Source organism: Neltuma alba, unplaced genomic scaffold, assembly GCF_004799145.2.
Source record: "Neltuma alba isolate B1F8T4 unplaced genomic scaffold, ASM479914v2 tig00004928_pilon, whole genome shotgun sequence".
NCBI lineage: Eukaryota > Viridiplantae > Streptophyta > Magnoliopsida > Fabales > Fabaceae > Neltuma > Neltuma alba.
The window spans coordinates 593,503-611,736 of NW_021633912.1; the positions used below are offsets into that span (position 1 = coordinate 593,503).

General features: G+C 37.5%; 3 protein-coding genes across 5 annotated transcripts; 1 reads left to right on the forward strand and 2 right to left on the reverse strand.

Annotated features, from left to right (window-relative positions):
- Nucleotides 1–2,074: 2,074 nt before the first annotated feature.
- LOC114746245 (sec-independent protein translocase protein TATA, chloroplastic) lies at nucleotides 2,075–4,834 on the reverse strand. Its single transcript, XM_028934475.1, has 2 exons — nucleotides 4,376–4,834; nucleotides 2,075–2,709 (listed from the first exon to the last, which is right to left on the reverse strand). Exons 1-2 carry the CDS (start codon nucleotides 4,700–4,702, stop codon nucleotides 2,575–2,577), a joined length of 462 nt encoding a protein of 153 aa, XP_028790308.1. The 5' UTR covers nucleotides 4,703–4,834; the 3' UTR covers nucleotides 2,075–2,574.
- A 380-nt stretch (nucleotides 4,835–5,214) lies between these two features.
- Nucleotides 5,215–10,589, reverse strand: LOC114746241 (light-inducible protein CPRF2). 3 transcript variants are annotated; one of them, XM_028934470.1, is made up of 7 exons: nucleotides 10,584–10,589; nucleotides 8,258–8,646; nucleotides 6,987–7,086; nucleotides 6,603–6,798; nucleotides 6,160–6,235; nucleotides 5,927–6,052; nucleotides 5,215–5,808 (listed from the first exon to the last, which is right to left on the reverse strand). In XM_028934470.1, the coding sequence occupies exons 2-7, from the start codon at nucleotides 8,633–8,635 to the stop codon at nucleotides 5,413–5,415; spliced, it is 1,272 nt and encodes a 423-aa protein (XP_028790303.1). In that variant the 5' UTR covers nucleotides 8,636–8,646; nucleotides 10,584–10,589; the 3' UTR covers nucleotides 5,215–5,412. The 3 variants fall into 3 exon arrangements, with proteins under 3 accessions (XP_028790303.1, XP_028790304.1, XP_028790302.1); XM_028934471.1 differs by lacking the exon at nucleotides 10,584–10,589 and having other exon boundaries at nucleotides 6,987–7,083; nucleotides 8,258–8,844; XM_028934469.1 differs by lacking the exon at nucleotides 10,584–10,589 and having other exon boundaries at nucleotides 8,258–8,844.
- A 2,377-nt stretch (nucleotides 10,590–12,966) lies between these two features.
- Nucleotides 12,967–16,333, forward strand: LOC114746243 (GDP-mannose 3,5-epimerase 1). The gene is made up of 7 exons (XM_028934472.1): nucleotides 12,967–13,079; nucleotides 13,733–14,145; nucleotides 14,232–14,325; nucleotides 14,423–14,552; nucleotides 14,679–14,811; nucleotides 15,519–15,726; nucleotides 15,890–16,333. Exons 2-7 carry the CDS (start codon nucleotides 13,736–13,738, stop codon nucleotides 16,043–16,045), a joined length of 1,131 nt encoding a protein of 376 aa, XP_028790305.1. The 5' UTR covers nucleotides 12,967–13,079; nucleotides 13,733–13,735; the 3' UTR covers nucleotides 16,046–16,333.
- Nucleotides 16,334–18,234: the final 1,901 nt, after the last annotated feature.

Below are 18,234 nucleotides of genomic sequence, written 5' to 3' on the forward strand. Positions count from 1 at the left end.
GTTCACATTTTTTTAAAAATAGTAGAATTTTTTTTTTGGGAAGATAGATATGTTTTCCAAAAGACCAAGACTTCAGTCATAACATCGTTCAAAATCATTAATTTTTGTAAGCACTTTTAGGGGTGTTTGGTATTCTCAAAACCGCGGTTTCAAAAACACTTTTCCGCAAAACGAGATAACCTCCTCCACATATTTACTTCGTAATCCGTAAAAACACTCCACATATTTTCTATCCGAACAGCCCCTTCATGGTTTCTTGGTACTAAATTTTTCAGAAATTTGGAAATAAAAATATTTTATTTTTTAAGTATTATTAAAAAGACATTTATTATTTCTTTTTAAACAAAGACTACTTTTTTATATGGATATCTAATTGGATTATACTATTTGAATATTGTTAACTTATACTCAATTGAAGATAGTTTTTCCAAAAAATATTTTCTGTGCTCGTATTGATTCGAGTTCGAGGCTTCACATTCACGCGGTTAAAACTCCATCCTCAAGAATAACACTGGTTGATAAATGAAGCTTACGTCTTTCCAGAAATTCACGTATAATAATATGAAAAAAATGTCATTTGTTTTAAGACTAAATAAAACAGCATTTTCATCGGGTTCACAGATTCTCAATATATCCACCTCTCTCATAAATTATTTTCGTGGCCATTACTTCTTACAGTTGTAATTTGATTTTGATTTTTTTTTAGGCGAAAATTAAGGCGGGCGATACTTTCGTATTTTTGTAGTTTTTCTTTTTTTAATTTTATATACATGGGAGATTTGAAACCTTTCACCGGACAAAAGAGCAAGAAAAAATTTCTAAAAGGAAAAACAGGCTCGCAGAAAAATCAAGATCTGCATACAAGCAATGGGTCGAAAACATTCAGTATTATACTCCATAACGGAGGAGTAACGGAGCAAAGCGCCAATTCAAATAAACAAGTTCACAAGATGGGAAAACAATCCATGGGCTGGCCTAAGCAGAAAGCGGGCAACTTATTGGACGACGCATATGAACGTTTACAGCCTAATGTGCTTCGCGATGTCCCTTTTGCCGGCCGGTTTCGACCGACTCAAGTCAAGCGTGAACCACATAAGATATCCAACATGCTTATAATATTACCGGGTAGGTAGATGGATATAATATGGAAGATCCAATAACCTAATTAGACGAGTTTCGTTTTAGTTTAGATTTGTGGACAAGTACTTCGTCCCTCTCATCACCACTTTCGCGGGCTGCGTTAGTGGAGAATGCCTACTGCCAAACAAGTTGGGCATGAGGCATTCGCCTCCAATCATCCATCCAAGAAACCAAAACGATCCACCTGGATTTCATTCCAGTTTTAAAAAATTCCAAGCTTCCAACCTTTTGAACGATGCCCTTCTCAAATTCTAATCAGACTGAGCAAGCGTCAACCGTTGTTTTATATACTATTACCTCGGGTTTTTAAAACAGAAATCAATTTACTAATTTAATAGATTAAGAAAACTAATTTAATTATTTATAATAAATAAATATTATCTTCTTTAAAATACTCTTACTAATCATGTATATTAATTAGAACTATCATCTGTTGAAATATTTAATGTATGTAATTACTACGAAGCCTTCCTTAAATAAATAAATAAATATGAAAGACAAAATAAATTAAAGTCTTATATTTAAAACTAAATTAAATATGAAACTAATTTTTATATTAAAGATAAAAAATGATACTCCTCTGTTTTTAAATATAAAACCCTTATACTAGTATATATAAAGCCCTGATATTTAGCATCGAAGAAGTGTTTATTTACTACATCGTGCATGACTCTGTTCTCCACGCAATGATTTACGGCATCGAGTTCATTTACTGCCACATTTAACTGGTTACTTTCTAGTTTACAAGATGAGATCTATTTGGACTTTCAGATTCGAGAAATGACACATCAAATTTGAAAATTGTTAAATTCAATTAAAAATAATTCTCATACGTTTTTTTTTCCCCTGCATTAACAAAGATTACCTCCGGCCCAATAGGAAGACACCTCACCCTAACTTAAAAAACAAAAAAAGAGATAAAAGAAGAAGCAAAGAAGAAACCCTTGGCATTCCTTCCACACAATCAACCAGCACATTCCAATTTTGTGTGCTAGCAAAAGAAAGCTGTGGCTGTTGTCAAACGCGATCTGTTATACTATGTTCGTTGCCTTCCAATATCCAACTCTAGTGCTCTGTTAAGTCTGATTTCCACAAGTATTTGCCAGAAATTTTTGAACGGGTAACTGGTAAGCAACTTTCAACTATTAATTAAATACTGAGGAAAGGTGTAAAAAGCATCAACTTTTCTCCCACCCCACTAATCCTCCCCTACTTTCTCATCTGGACAGTCGTCAAAAGCTGCCACGAAATCGGCCTACAGAGCTCACGAGGAGTTATCACATATATGCCGGTGAACAGAGCAGACCATTGCAAAGGAACATAACTTAAGCGTCGAAAGAAAATTTCGGTGACAGGGTAGAATAATTTCTTTTAATGGATTGTGCGATTGTGAAATTTTGCTAAGCTACCTACTTGGCGTATCTTTTACAAATTTCATACGCTCTCCTTTGAATTAGAGACTTTGATATCTTGCTTCTCCTGTTCGCTGACAGCAGCAGGTTTCTCAGCAGAAGTCTCTTCTATGGTATCAGGTTCCCTTTTAATCTCAGATTCGAACTCTTTAGCTGCCTGCGAGATTTACATTTCAATAGAAACTTTAACAGCAATGTGTAAAAAAAAAATTCAGCAGTTAATAGATCTCAATCTTCTAATTCTTAGGAAATCCTCCCAATGCAATTTTTTGGAGAATTATGGCCACATGGCACATGCAGACATACCACAGAGATTAATGAATGCTCAGTGTATATAACCAAGGTCGCAACTCCACCAAAAAAGCTCAAGCTTTCAAGTGAAATTTGGAGTGCCAGCCATGAACTTTAGTGGCAGCAAAAGTTCCACAATCCAAACTTGTTCCAAGCAAATAATTATATCAAGCCTCAAAACAATTAAAAAAAAGAAAAAAACTCTTGCCTCTCCCTTCTAAGTCATGTTGTTTAAGATTTCCTAGTCATTAACAAATTATTTTCTGTGGTTTGATTCTTCTTTCATAAAAAAGCAAATATGAACAGGCAAAACGAATACTCTATGAACACAACGAGTTGTGACGAGAGTAAGTACTGCAAAAGTATACGAAACAGCACCTGATAATTAAAGCATTCAATCTGTCATCTTTTTCACAAGACAAATGGAGCTTCTTGTCTAAGAGAGACTGACGAAGAAAAGAGCATGCCTAAAAAGACAGTCTACTCTTTTAACTAGCCACTAAACACCTAAGGCGCAGATGCAGCTAAAACTAGCAATATATCAATCCAACATACAATATACTCCTCCGTCTTTAATATAGAATCTAATTGTTAAGTTGATTTTAGTCCTAAATATAAAATCTATTTTTCATATTTATCAATTTTTTCTAAATTATCCCTATGAAACTCCTTCAACCATAACCAAGTAAAAGAAGGAAAAAAGATATCAAGGAAGATGATTATGGTATTTTAGGAAAAACATGTCATATTTCTTATAATTAACTAACTTACTAACTTCCTTAATCTAATCAAATTAGTTAAATAGATCTTATATTAAGAACCGGAAAAGTAACATTTATAGGAAGCCGCACCATTAAGTCATGAATAGAACAGCACATCTCAAGGTCTTTTCTTACATTTTAGTGTAAGCATAAACCTTAATCTGCACTCATGCAAGTAATGTGAGCGTATATGTAATTACAAATATGCACACACTCCCTCTCCATCATGAAACAGAGGGATAAAATACTAAAGTCCACCTGACTATCAGGGATATTTCAAATATCACTGCTTCACATCAGTCATGAATACTCCAAAAGGCATGTTGCATGCACGAATCTAGTGAAACTAAGGCAAGATCTTCCACACTCACAAAGTGCGGTTCAGCTAGCACAACCCCAACAAAAAAAAGCTTTTTTTTTTTTGGGGGGGGGTGTTTGGCGAGGCTATGCACAAAGCCTATAGGCTTCCAACGAGGGCCAACTCTGAAAACGACAGAATCGAAATCGATATGCATTATCAAATCTTTTCCGAAAGAAACCGAAAGGTTCCATAGATTCAAGCTCGGATTGATGCTATGCGTAAGCTTACATAGAGGAGGAAAAAATTGAATTCATTTTCCAACTCTTTGAACTCTAATTAAAGTGCCCATACACACGAGTTAAAAAATCCTTAATAATATCATAATTAAAAGAGAATTCCAGCGAAAGGGCAGTAGATTAACTCAAAGTAGATAATTTATAACTATAGCTGTGTCAGATGAGTGTAGGAACCTGTTGGAAGCTCTTAACGGTTTTGCCAATACTCCGACCCACTTCTGGCAACTTCCTGGGTCCGAAAACCAGAGCAGCCACTCCCGCAATGACAACGAGCTCCGGTACACCCAATCCGAACAAGGCGTTGCAAGTGAGACCCCTTTTGGATTGAGTGGTTCTGCTTCTGATTCGTTCCCGTACCGAAGGGTAACCAATACCAATCCAAGCTTTCTTTAAGAATGTGGAGGTAGAGTTAGTGACCAGGAAGGAGGAGGGAGGAAGATGTACGGGGGTTCTTGGAATTGAAGAAGAAAGGGAGAGGGTAAGAGAAGATGAAATCTCCATCGTCTGTTTATTTGAGATCTTTGAGAAATCCGGCGTTGGGCGTGCTCTGGTGTAGGTTCCGGCGCAAATTGGGACCTCTTGGGTATGTGCGACGGCTGGAGATGATGAGATAACGTGGACCAAGGCCCTATCCTATGACAGTATGACTGATATTTTTTAATTTTGTTTTGTTTTTCCCCTTCTTTTTCAATTGAGAATAGGGCTCAGCTAAGCAATATTTTTCATCTTTATTGCTTATTTTTCATCTACATATAACGCGCGCTTTCATTTTGATTAAAAACGATTATAGATCGCAAAAAAAAAAAAGATTAAAAACAATTATAATACTGATATCAAAATTCTCCCTTTCGTAAAAACTTTTTTCCCTTGTAAATATTAATACAGTAATTAGAAAGTAATTAGAAAATGATCCTACAACTAATTTTTAATAAAAAATATACGCAAATGAGTGAATGACTAGTGACTAGTGAGTAATCCGAATGCGAGTGGGGGAAAAAATAAAAAATAAAAAAGACCGATCCGAAGATAAGTAATTACATTTGGCAATTGATGGGTTGCAAAGTAAGACGAATGGGGCATAATTTACAAGTTTGCTGAGCATATCAAATTGATTTACAACATAATCAAGATGAATAGGCCATCCTTTACAACCGAAATAAATGCTTCAGAACTTCTCTAGCCATGCTCCTTTTTATGGCTGCTCTTTTTTATTACTGCTCTCCATTGCAGGGCCGACTACAAGAATCTGCACCACCTCCACGGATGCGCTTCTGAAGATGTTCCAAGCTAGCCACCCGCTGCAGGGAACCTGTTCTCCCCATCTTGTTTCCAGTTGCCATTGCCGCGGGGTTCTGCTGCACATTTTCCATGGAAGAAATATCTCCAACTCCATTGTTGACTCTTGAATCAGGCCCGGACAAAGAATTATTAGAAGTGAGTTGATAGAAGTGATGGTTAGCGTCATCTTGCACAGGTACAGCTGCATCTGATGCGTCGGAAGGACTTCCATCAAATGATGCCATACCCATCGATGATATCTCAGACATGGCACTGAACATTGGGTTTAACCCAGTTATTCTTTTCACGGTCTCTTCGGCCATCTTTACCTGAATATGACATCCAGCAGAAACAGCAACTTTTAGCAAGAGCTAGTATGTTTGCTACATAAGGATTTTCTTAATGCCAAAACAAATACAACTGAAAGAACGCTTCCAAGCCGCTTACCTTTGCTCTTAATGTTTCGACGTCAGCTTTCAAGACTCTGTTGTCAACAGCAGTTTCATTGTACTTCTGGCTTATGTCAGCAAGACGCTTTAACAATGATGAATTTTCTACTTTTAATTGAGCAACCTAAAGTGCAAAATTAGGTCAGAAAATAGAGACGACTCAATTGGAAAGAAGCCCACATGGGGAGAGAGTAATTGAGAGGGATGGGAGCTTAAAAGAGATCATACGACCTGTGTTTCAAGCTCAGTTATATGAGCCTGCTTTCTTCTTCTCGAGCGTCTGGCCGACTCCCTATTGGAAAGCATCCTGTGATACTGATACCATTAGGCATCAAATAATCGCATAGCGTAATTCTTCCCTCACTAAATGAAGAACCGTTTAATAAAATATTTTACATATTCTTCTTTCTACATTCATGCAGCTTTAACAGCAACATGAGAAGTTATTCGGTCCCACATTGTTGGATGCACTAGATACAATTTCTGTCTGGCAGGCCAATCGCATAATTTATTCAGAAGGAAAGTCTATGAATCTGTGAAGTTTCAAAAAATTCTAATTCACACACAAGCCACATTCACATTGGAACTGGTTCCTGAGAGCATATACAGACATACACTAAAAGATTGAACATGACCAGAAACAAACTCATTGTATGCAGCCAAAATTAGTGTACCTCCTTACTCGTTTTGCATCTGCAGGTTCCATATTTTCAGTCTCCACTTCAACCTCCTCATCATCAGACAGATCCCTCGATGATCCACTGGTTGTTGGCTTGGTTGCAATCGCCAGTTTCTTTTGAACGGCAGGTAATGAAGGAATTGCAACTGGTCCCTTCGCATCTTTATCGGGTATGTTAGATGGATCATGTCCTACAAGGTCATACAATGGCAGCTATAATTGACATAATTATTCACTAAGCATAATATGCATCAAGCTTCTTAACACATGGGATATAAATAAATGCCATCCATCTTGTTCACTGTATATTATTCACACACCAATACCTACATCTGCACTAACTTTCATAAATATGTCTGCAAGCATTAAAGATTCAAACCTTCTAAGGTAGCAGGAGATCCAGCTTGAGAAGTTTTATTGGCCTTTGATACGCCATTAGGTAAAGTGGCTGGATCTTGGGACTTGGCTAAGGAACCCTGCTGCCATGAGCAGAAAACAGCATGAGACACAGCTAAATTCCAAAAGGTTTATATATATAAAAATAACGAAAGAAAGAAACAAAGATGGAATGGGGAAACAGTAACCACTGTTAGACCATATGAGAATTTTTAAATTACACATCTGAAAAATTATTAAGAAAATCATTGAAGCCGAACATACATGAAGCTACGATCAATTTCAGATAGTAGAATCAGTCCAGTGAGCCGCAAAAAATTGCAAGCATATTGAGAGTTGGCGTGACATAGAGGGAAGAGCACAAAAGAATAAGTGCTACTACAACCATGCAGTAAAATACAAAGCGCTTAATGTTATACAGCATATAAGAAGAACAGAAATTACGCAGAATACCAAGGAAAAAGAGAGATGTTGAACATAAATTATAACCGCAAAAGCTACAGCTCCTTTTGGTCCCAAAGTTGAAAATATGATACCATTAAAAGCCCAATTCTTCTAATACTCAGCCTTGGTAGGAGCTTGAGAAATGACCGCATTTAAAAACTATAATCTGAATCACTGTGCATAGGAAGGGAAATACGAGTCGATATGTCAGTAACAATCTTCAAACTTGTGCCTTCGTAAGTCCGACGGACAGCTGACTTTAAAAGCAACCCTCCAAATAGAGCGGACTTTGCTTCTATCGGCACAATTTGTGTTGCCCGCCAAAGGTACTGGAGTCTCCATTTGCCTTTTAATTTAGTCTCACTTCCATAAAAACCGTAACCTTCTAATGATTTGGCCCAAAACGTAACAATAAATGAGTCCAGTTCTGGACTATTCGTTTTGATATGAATCTCAACGAGCTACAGAAAGCAACAAGGGCAGGGGCTTGAAGGAGAGACAGAAAACACGCCATTCTGAATCTCAAATTTCTAATACTTCGCACCCTTAAAGCCAACAAACCGGATCACGTCACCGACTACGTTAAAAATCCGGCCTATCCGGCCATTTTATAATTTTTTTTTTCGGCCAGAAGTAGCCATTTTATAAAGTCGGGAAAGAAATAATATCACTAATGGTTTTCAGAAATCAATAAACAGTACAGAAACTAACAACACATGTGTTATCGGTCGCCGCATATATTTTTATTACGTTTGCCAAGTCTCCCAGCAATGTAAATTCTAAAATAAGAGGTGTCACGAAAAGAAGTACCCGAGTCAAGGCGACCGCAGCGCAAGCGAGATTGAGTTTGCTCTTAAGGATAGCCTGGTACTGCTCAGAATCGACAGGGACGCTTGGAGAAGGTGCATTGGGAAAGCCAGCAGCATTCTTGGGAATGGATGGCGCCGTGAGGTCCTGTCTGGGTTTGGGCTGCTCCTTAATCTCAAGATTAGGCTCGTCGTTTTTGTCAGGACGGGAGGAAGGAGAAGGGCGAGGAGCATGGGAAGCAGAAGCTTCTTGGAGAAATCGCTGGAAGGCCCACTCGGAAGCACTGCGATTCATCCCGGAGGAGGATTCATCCTTTACGGTGGATACCGGCGGCGACCAAAACTGTTCAGAAATTTCCTCCACTGAAAGCACTCTATCCATATTGTTTCCCGCTTCGCTTCTGAGATTGGATGGCTGTCTGATCCTGTCCCAATGAGAGCAAATGAGAGGACCCAGTGCATGTAATTAATGCGGATCAACAAGTAATAATATTCATTACGGATACGGTAAGTGAGAAGCCCGGGAAATATAAAAGATTTTCTAGATCGTCAAGACGATAAAAGCGTGTGGGATCGTATCTGTACGATCCGATCGAGAACACATCCTCTCATTTTCTCGTGTTAACGTTATCGCATTAGACAGGAATTGACCCGGATACGAAGAAATTAAAAAACATGCATGAAGTGGAACTTTTACTTTTTAATTTATCCTGCGAAAATAAAGGAATTCAGATGGGATCGGATTTTATATTGTATGCCGTCATCAAAGAAATTTATTATTTGAAAATGGAGGATGGGTCCGATTTTGTTTCCCTTTATTTTCTTCATTCTTATCCAGTCTGCACTTTGTGAATTTAATCGATATCGCCTTTCAATTTCAAAATGGACCATTATCCACTTTTTTCTTTCCCCAAATTGGCCATTTGCATCTTTGGAATAGTTTGTACTCACGTTTCAACATTAACGGTGCCATGACATGAATTTTTTCCCAGACATGTCCGCCTTCACACCTTCTCTTCATCTCCACACGACAAATCCAATTTCATCTCTTTGTCTTGGAAAATTGATAATGATACATGAATAGTCGATATAAAATCTGCAAGGAGTGTCATTATTATTTATAGTACAATATCCCAGTTCGTTTTCATGATCCCCTTCGGATGTAGTGAAAATAAATAATGCCAGTGACGGATACAAGATGTAATAATTTGTGGAGTAGAAAAATGGGGAAAATGGAGAAAAAGCAAGGGAACCGCTGAGGTCATCATGGAGTGAAAAAAGGTCGTTGGTGCAGGATCCCTATATTTCAGATTCGGACAGGGCATAACAGAACAGGATTTGATGGGGTTCACGCGCGAAAATGTTATTTTGCCCCCTAAATTTTCGAGATTCTTAAAATCGAATGAGATCCGAGTTATTATATTTATATATTTATACACACTATATATGCGGCGGAATTTTCAAAACAAGGCGGTGGTAAAATGACGTGGCTCCAAAACGAAATACTTGGCGTATAAATTCAATCGGAACAAGTAAGGATAATGGATAAACATGGCTGGTGGACTATGGGCCCACGTGGTCATTCCGGTTAAAGCCCTGTTAGTTGCAGGTCGGACTTACCGTTTGGCCCAAAAGATTGGAATCGGATTTGCTGTCGGAGAGCAGGCCGACATATCGGATCCCGCGACTAGAATTAGAATCATCAGGGCTTTCCGAGTTACAGCTACTCAGCCATGGTAATTTGTTGAATTAAAAAGAATTATAGGAATTGTATTCTTTTGAATAAAGAAAACCACATAATTGTTCTGAACTAAGAAGCTATATTGATTGAATTATTCTGGATTGAAGTTTAAAACAACCAAAATTTAGGCTTGAAATCGTGACGGTGTTTAAGAATATGGGGATTCGATGCTTAAATCTTTTCATAACCCGGTTGAAACTCCGAGGTTGGATCTCGCTTGTGAGTTGAAAAGGCGCAAAAAAGGCGAAGCGTATGAGGATTCATTGGGCGGAGGGGCAAGTGGAGATGGAGGATTAGTGGCGAAGAATATCAAAATGACTCATCCGTGTCCCCAAAAGGTAGAAGCAGGCGCAGTAAATGACTTATCAATGTCACGTCGCAGTCTCCCACTTGCATCCCTGCCTATCCGTTTGGTGATCCCTCCGCCCCCGTTTTGGGCCCTTCTGCTGCTTCGTAACTCTCCCTCATCCTCACACGTGTCTTCTTCATTCTTATTGGATATAATTTCGGCCCATTTCACTGCCCATCGGCCATCTCTCCATTCACTCACAGGCTTTGACCCAAATGCGATTACGCCATTTCACCTGACTCACTTGCTCTCTCATAAAATGTATCTCAGAACACCCAACAATACACAGCGATTAAAGGCTCACGCTTCCCTTAAAACCCAAAAAAAAAAAAAAATCCAAGGAACAATATGATTTTACTTCATTCTCATATAATCATTAGTTTGTTCATCAGCTTGGAAGAAGCTTCGTGGTTTGAACGCATGCCTTCAGCTAAAATGAATTTAAATGCTTACAAATTTTTTAAACCGGCAGGAATTGTAATCCTGTATGGGCCCCAAAAAAAAAAAAGTTATTACATGACGTAATGCGCAGTTGTATTTATGCGAGGCTTGGCAACAATAGTATGGTGAAAGGATCCTGCGCCGGCAAAACCCACTCCCAGGAGAGCAAAACTTGGATGACCACAATACCCTCTACAATTCCATTTATCAACAGCCTCGCCCTCCTTCTCAATTTGTGTCCTGTATCGGCCATTGGCCATCTCTGGGGAGAGCCGACAAAACCCTCAGCAGGGTTGAAGAACATAATCGTCGCAGGGCAATGGAAATTATGGAGGAAGGGGTCATCACGACAAGTAAATTTGCAAAAGAAGGTGGAAGGCAGCCAAAGGCGGAGGGGCTGCCTGCGATTGGGCCAAGCAACGCAGCTTCCGGGTACTTTCCTCCCTCCTTCCCTTTCTCCCTGTCTCTGCCAAGGATACTTTTAAAACCAGCATGCCAAATTCCACATTTTTCAAAAGCTTCTGTGTTTTCTTTAAAATTTTCCATGCGCACTACAATACCAGAATAGCGCCCCATTGCTCTTCTTCATTTCTCTTTTCTTTTCTTCAACACCGATTATCGTTTTAAATAGAAAAACCCTATTAAAAAAACCTATACTTTTTCTCAATTTTGAATTTGATACCTATATATATTTTTTATTAGTGAGAAACTAATAATACTCATAAAGGGACGTTAGAAGAGTTAATATTACTAAAAAAGTAAAATTAAATGATTTAATTAAGAAAAAAATATAAGTACCCAATTAAAAATTGAGAGAACATATAGGTAGCTCCAATATAATTTTTCCTTTTAAATATACTAGATTTTTTAATTTAAGAGTTAGATAATTAATTTACAAAACTATAATTGATATAATAAATTATTGTTACTTTTTTTTTCCCCTAAAATATTCTTATTAATCATGTATATTAGAGTTATATTTATGGATAAATGGATAAATATTTAAGATAAAATATATTGAAATTTTATATTTAGGATAAAAATTCAGGGCCTGTTTGTTTTTGTTCTTTGTTTTCTTGTTCTCAGAATAATTTTATAAAATTGTTTTTTAGAATAAGTTTTAAAAACAAAAAATAAAAAAAATTTTGGGTAATAATTTTAAAAAATCATGTTTGGAAAAAAAAACCATAAAGAACTATACTTGGTAGGTGATAGTTGTTTTTGATAATAATAAGTGTTGAATAGTAAGTGAGAAGAAAAGAAAGTTTCTTAAAATTTTTCAAAGCAAAAAATAAAAAACACAAAAAAAAACAGATAAAAGTTGTTTTGGTTTTTTTATTTTTAAAACAATCGATTAAAAACAAATCACTAAACGAGTTTTTTTGTTTTTAAAAACAAAAAATTGTTTTCAAAATAAAAAAACTAAACAAGCCCTAAATCTCTAACTAATTTTTATATTATCAAATGGAGGTAGTACATTTACCGTAACGTGTAATGATAAAACAAACATCTTGCCCCCTCGTATTCTTAAATCTTAAGATGAAAGGTAGCTAGGTTGAATTTAGTTTTAAATATAATAAATTAATTCATTTTTTATAATATTAATCATTTTCTCAAATTAGTTTATTGAATGCTATACTACTTTCGTTTCTTAATACTCGTATTAGTGGGGGTAACTTTCATGCCTTGACTAATCTGGGCACAGGACGGTGCTGGACTTATAGTTAATAAACTTTTTTTTTATAAAAAAAAAAAGCACTTCACATTTGAGGGAAATTAATCTTCGAAAAAATTGCATGACTACCTGTATTGGAATCTTCTTTTCTTTAGCCAACGTATTGGTATTTTCTTTATTTGAAAGAAAAGCCACTTATATCTGATAATTTAATTTAATTCACTTTAAACATAAAAGTATTGATAACCCTCCTTATAAAAATTTCATTAAAATATGACACTAAAGCATTTTTTTATAAATGTTCAAATAAAAATAAAAACTCTGCCATCAATGTGAGTATTTGAATTCGGATATTCCTTTTATTATCATCTTTTAAAATGTAATTATATCTTTATTGCGCGGTGCTAAGAAGGAAATATTGTGGCGTCTGGGTGTCTGTGTGTGTACGTTCCTCTCTCGGCGATCGGTTCACGTGAGCAGGTAATAAATGAGTGGTTTTCCTGCCTCGCTCTGTATCCAGTCTATATATAGCTCCTTCCCCCCATGGCTTCTCACCACCTTCAGGTTGCCGTCTCTCTTCTTCTCTAGTTCGTTGCTGCCTTCAATTCACCTTTCCTCAGGTTTGTCCTTCAATTCCTTTTTCATTCTTTCATGCAATTCCTCTGTCTCCTTTGCGGCGTTCTTGTTATCTGCATTTTTTTAGCCGTTGCTTATTCCATTCTTCAAATTTAGGGTTTGAGCTTTTATTTATTAGCATACCACTCTTGTTAACTGCCTTACTGTTTCATTTCATGTGTATGGTCTCAATCGTTTCTGTCACTTGCGTCATTTTTGGTGTCCTCTCTCATAGGCTTCTGCATCTCCCTCACTAGGCCATTTTGTATGGTGTGCTAATCCTCTGCTTCAATCGAACATTCTGGCAGCTATGCTTTCATTGTTCTTTCTTTTTTGAAGAAACTGATTTGAGTACTGTTATCCGTCGATGAGTGCTTTTCGTATTTCTAACATGTGGAGGGGGAAAATTGCCTACTCGAGCGAGTTAGCTGCTTTCCCGTGTTCGCCTTTTTCTAATCCCATTATAATGTTTTTCTCGTTGCTAATTTTGCTTTCGCAGCGTTCTTTTTTTTTTTCCCGAATTTTGCGTGTTACTCAACTTTGTTCTATAACTGATTGATGTTTTCCTCGTTGAAACTCGGTTGTGTCCGAAGTGTGACATAATGTTTGTGAAGTGAGTTTCTATCAATCAGTCCTTGCATGACTAATTCAATGCTGCAGAATGGGAAGTACCGGAAAAACTGACTACGGTGCCTACACCTATGAGAACCTCGAGAGAGAGCCTTACTGGCCTTCAGAGAAGCTTCGGATTTCCATCACTGGTGCTGGCGGTTTTATTGCCTCTCACATAGCACGGCGCCTGAAAACCGAGGGTCATTACATCATAGCCTCTGATTGGAAGAAAAATGAGCACATGACCGAAGACATGTTTTGCCAAGAATTCCATCTTGTTGATCTCAGAGTCATGGAGAACTGTCTAAAGGTTACGAAGGATGTTGACCATGTTTTCAACCTTGCTGCTGATATGGGTGGAATGGGCTTTATCCAGTCCAATCATTCTGTTATCATGTACAACAATACAATGATTAGCTTTAACATGCTTGAGGCAGCCAGGATTAACGGGGTCAAGAGGTTAGCCATCTTGAATTTGCTCAATTTGTGCTTTGAGTTTATGCCTTTTTACTAATACACGTCACATGCCATGAATGTATTTTCAGGTTTTTCTATGCCTCTAGTGCTTGTATCTACCCTGAATTTAAACAACTGGAAACTAATGTGAGCTTGAAGGAGTCTGATGCCTGGCCTGCTGAGGTCTGTTGGTGATTTTTCTAATCAGATCATTTCTGCTTCTTCTTGATTTGCCCATTAAGGTTAGAACTCACGTGGCTAATTTAATGATATGTGTTAGCCACAAGATGCATATGGGCTGGAGAAGCTTGCAACAGAGGAGCTATGTAAACATTATAACAAGGATTTTGGAATTGAGTGCCGTGTTGGTAGGTTCCATAATATTTATGGTCCTTTTGGGACATGGAAAGGTATTCTCTTCTCTTAATTGCAAATTTGGAGTTATTGCCCTCTCTAAATGGGGTTATAATTCGGAAAATATGAATTGCAGCGTTGTTGATTTGCCAATTTTGTGACTTTGTTGTTCCTTCACACAGGTGGAAGGGAGAAGGCTCCTGCAGCTTTCTGCCGAAAGGCCCTCACTTCCGCCGACAAGTTTGAGATGTGGGGAGATGGATTGCAAACAAGATCCTTCACCTTCATTGATGAGTGCGTTGAAGGTGTACTTAGGTTAGTCTTAACTGATTCTGTGAATCATGCAGATAATCTTTGTGGGGGTTCCCCGAGTTGAAAAGTTAATTTCTGGACTTGCCACATCTGTGAATAAGGATGAAGCCTAGCAATGAGCCTTAGCTCAACCTGCACCCAAATTCCCTTGGGAACCAACGAATAGAGTTCAATTGTGACAACTCGCGCATTGGCCCATCTCCCTTTTCTGCTCTCCCAGATCATCAGATAGCCCTTGTATCAAAAAATAAAATGGAGCCAGCTGATTATATTTAGAATAATTATGAACGTTAATGTTTATTTACTGACGTAAATATATTTCACAGTTAGATACTAATGTCAAAATTTTTTGATACTGAAAATCTATAACTTTGTAAGTAGGTTTCCTAGTGAAACTGAGTTTTTTCAAAATTGGGGCATTTAAAGAGAAACATTATTAATTGAAGGAACCCCTTTGTACTGAATTCTTCGCCAAGAATTTTCTACTCCTGACGTGCTTGTGTTTTACTTCATTTTTCTTATGGGAAAATCCTTTTTTTTTTTTTTGCCTGATTTTTTTGGGAAAAACAAGCAAAGTGTTTTGCAGTGATACGTAAGCATTTTTCTTTTTGTTTTTTTTCCTGCCTTCTTTTAATTCTTCTTCTTGTTTTTTTTTTGTGAGGTTTTCTTATTTACAAGACTTACCATTTTGGTCCATTATTTGTGTTTAGATTGACTAAATCAGATTTCCGTGAGCCAGTAAACATTGGGAGTGATGAGATGGTGAGCATGAATGAGATGGCTGAGATTGTTCTTAGCTTCGAGGACAAGAATATTCCTATTCACCACATTCCTGGCCCAGAGGGTGTCCGCGGTCGTAACTCAGACAACACTCTGATCAAAGAGAAACTTGGATGGGCTCCAACTATGAAGTTGAAGGTATATTCAGAAGAAAGAAAGTGATCCTCTCACTTTCACTTCTTTTCAGTTGACCTCAGCCTTGTATCATCTTTCTTCTCTTAATTTTCTAGAAGTTTTGATGTGGTTAAGCGTCAGCTTTATTCTGTGCGTACTTACAGTGATCTTACTTTTCATCTGGTAGGATGGGCTGAGAATAACGTACTTCTGGATTAAGGAGCAGATTGAGAAAGAGAAGGCTCAGGGTGTTGATATTGCATCCTATGGGTCATCCAAAGTGGTTCAAACTCAAGCTCCGGTTCAGCTGGGATCACTTCGGGCTGCTGACGGCAAAGAATGAAGTGGCTATGCAGTGGTCGGCTACACGTGTATTTGTTTTAATTGAAGAGTCAGCATTCATGTTGTCATCGGTGGTGTTCATTAGCTATTGAGGATTTCTTTGTCTGAGGTTTGTTGGTGTGTAGGAGGGAAGTAAGGATTCAGGAAGGTTGTGGCGGGTTTCGTTGTAATTTGCTAAGCCCATTACTTGCTTTCTGGGGCTGTTTTACTGTGCCAGAAGTTCAAAGTTCTGTTTATCTTTATGATCGGTTTATAAGATAAGGATTATATACTTCCTTCTCGTTAATCATGAAGCCTTTGCCCATGCCATCGCTTATTTAAATGGTGATCTATCAAAAGTAGGTCGCTGCTGCTTGATATTCTGCCTAATTCCTGTATGACTCAAAAGTTCGAAAGTTAAACTTTGTGGGGCAAATTTGAACTTGTTTGGTGCGTTTTGCAACATTGGGACATCTGATTTGGACGGGCAGAGCGTCTCGCCAAACACACACAACTAATTGGGATAACGTGGTCAGTAATTACTAGTTACTGCCTTAACTTTATCCATACAAATTTATTTATTTATTTTTTTACTTTTAACTGTACCAGCCATTATAACAATCATTTTAAAATGCCAGAGTAGTTATTATTTGTATTTATTGTTTATTTGGTGCAGTAATTACAACTCGGAAATAAGGAAACATGGCTTCGTGAGGAGAGCCCGAAATGAGAAAGACGTGTTATGAGAGGGGCAATATAGGTACGTTGATGGGGAAAGGTTACGGCACTGGTGGAGGATGTTGATCCGTCTGGTAATTCTATTCCAAGTCACGTGCAATCTCCTAAGCTTTGGTATAATCATCAATAATCAATAACAATAATAGTAATATAAAAGCGAGGGCAACAGGGCGGAGGATACGACGACGGGCATTCACATGCATAACGTGTTTCTTTCTTCGTTTAGATGAATGCATAACGTGTAGACTTTTCAGTCACGAGGTCCTTCCCTGAATGAAAGTGGCTTCGTGGCAAATTGGATTCACGGTTACTGGCATGCGAATGTGAAATGTTCAATTCTCTCAAAGGCATCACAAAATCAGACTTCGAGAACGATAGCATGCTATGATGTATTTATCCCAGCCCCACATGTTCCTTCCTTGGTAATAGACATGCTGATAGATAAAAGGCTAGAGATTTGCTATAGCCTCATGACTTGCAGATCCACAAGTTGTTGAATATGAATTGGGAAGTCAAACTGAGACACTATCTCGAATCTTTAATAATATAAAAGTTAGTTGGCTAATTTGAATAGATTAAAAAAATTTGTTAAGTTTGTTATTTGTAAAAAATAGGTATTATTTTTCCTATAATATTCTTGCTAATCATTTGTATTAGTTAGAAGTACCATTTGATGAAATCTTTAATACATATAATTACTATGAGGATTATTTTGGAAGAAATGGATAAATATGAGAGACAAAATAAATTAAGATCTTATATATAAAATTAAATTAAAAGTTAAATTAATTTTTATATTTAAGATTGGATGAAGTACGTTGCCAGGAACAGAAATACCGTCGCTGATGGTCCGGCCTAAATAGGGTATCAATGCTTCTGCTTATCTGAGGGGCTTTGGGTACAGAGACAGCCTGGGATTTAATCCCTCTGAGTTAGTGTTATTTTGGGCCATTCTTGTTTGTCTTTTGGGCCGAACAATATTGGCTATTATTGATGCGGCCCACACCCAGGTCGCTACTCTCATTGGACGATAGTTGTATCCGTTTCCGAGCCCAATAGCAGCACGGAAATTTACAATTCCAAAACTTTTATTCTAGACATCAGCTAAAGAATGGGCGTTGCTGAAGCCAATGACTACCCCTTGAGATCCCGACTTGAATAGTATTACTTCTGAGTCTGATTGCAAACTACTAGTAAATAGACTCATTAATGATTCACAGACACGTATGTGTTTTTCATAGTTTGGGATCGCATAAAAGAAATTATGAGACGTGATTGGTTTCTTCGTATTCAATATGCTTCCAAGACATCAAATATGGTTGCTCATTTGGTTGAAAAGTAGTCCTTGTCGGAGGAATGAATACTTCTGCACGGATATATGGCGCCAAATATGTTGGGGCGCTAAGCGAAATGACGTCTTGGAATATTTATACCCACACTTGAGTAACATGTAATTTGTTTTAGGCTTAGGCC

What these genes read in the sequence shown, in the direction of transcription:
- LOC114746245 (XM_028934475.1), bottom strand. Translation starts at nt 4,702, where the DNA reads ATGGAGATTTCATCTTCTCTTACCCTCTCCCTTTCTTCTTCAATTCCA. An exon ending in CCGTTAAGAGCTTCCAACAG is followed by an intron (nt 2,710 to 4,375) that starts GTTCCTACACTC and finishes TAAATCTCGCAG; the next exon opens with GCAGCTAAAGAGTTCGAATC.
- LOC114746243 (XM_028934472.1), top strand. Translation starts at nt 13,736, where the DNA reads ATGGGAAGTACCGGAAAAACTGACTACGGTGCCTACACCTATGAGAAC. An exon ending in AGGATTAACGGGGTCAAGAG is followed by an intron (nt 14,146 to 14,231) that starts GTTAGCCATCTT and finishes ATGTATTTTCAG; the next exon opens with GTTTTTCTATGCCTCTAGTG. An exon ending in CTCCAACTATGAAGTTGAAG is followed by an intron (nt 15,727 to 15,889) that starts GTATATTCAGAA and finishes TTCATCTGGTAG; the next exon opens with GATGGGCTGAGAATAACGTA.
- LOC114746241 (XM_028934470.1), bottom strand. Translation starts at nt 8,635, where the DNA reads ATGGATAGAGTGCTTTCAGTGGAGGAAATTTCTGAACAGTTTTGGTCG. An exon ending in ATCTCCTGCTACCTTAGAAG is followed by an intron (nt 6,799 to 6,986) that starts GTTTGAATCTTT and finishes ATGACCTTGTAG; the next exon opens with GACATGATCCATCTAACATA. An exon ending in GATGCAAAACGAGTAAGGAG is followed by an intron (nt 6,236 to 6,602) that starts GTACACTAATTT and finishes TCAGTATCACAG; the next exon opens with GATGCTTTCCAATAGGGAGT.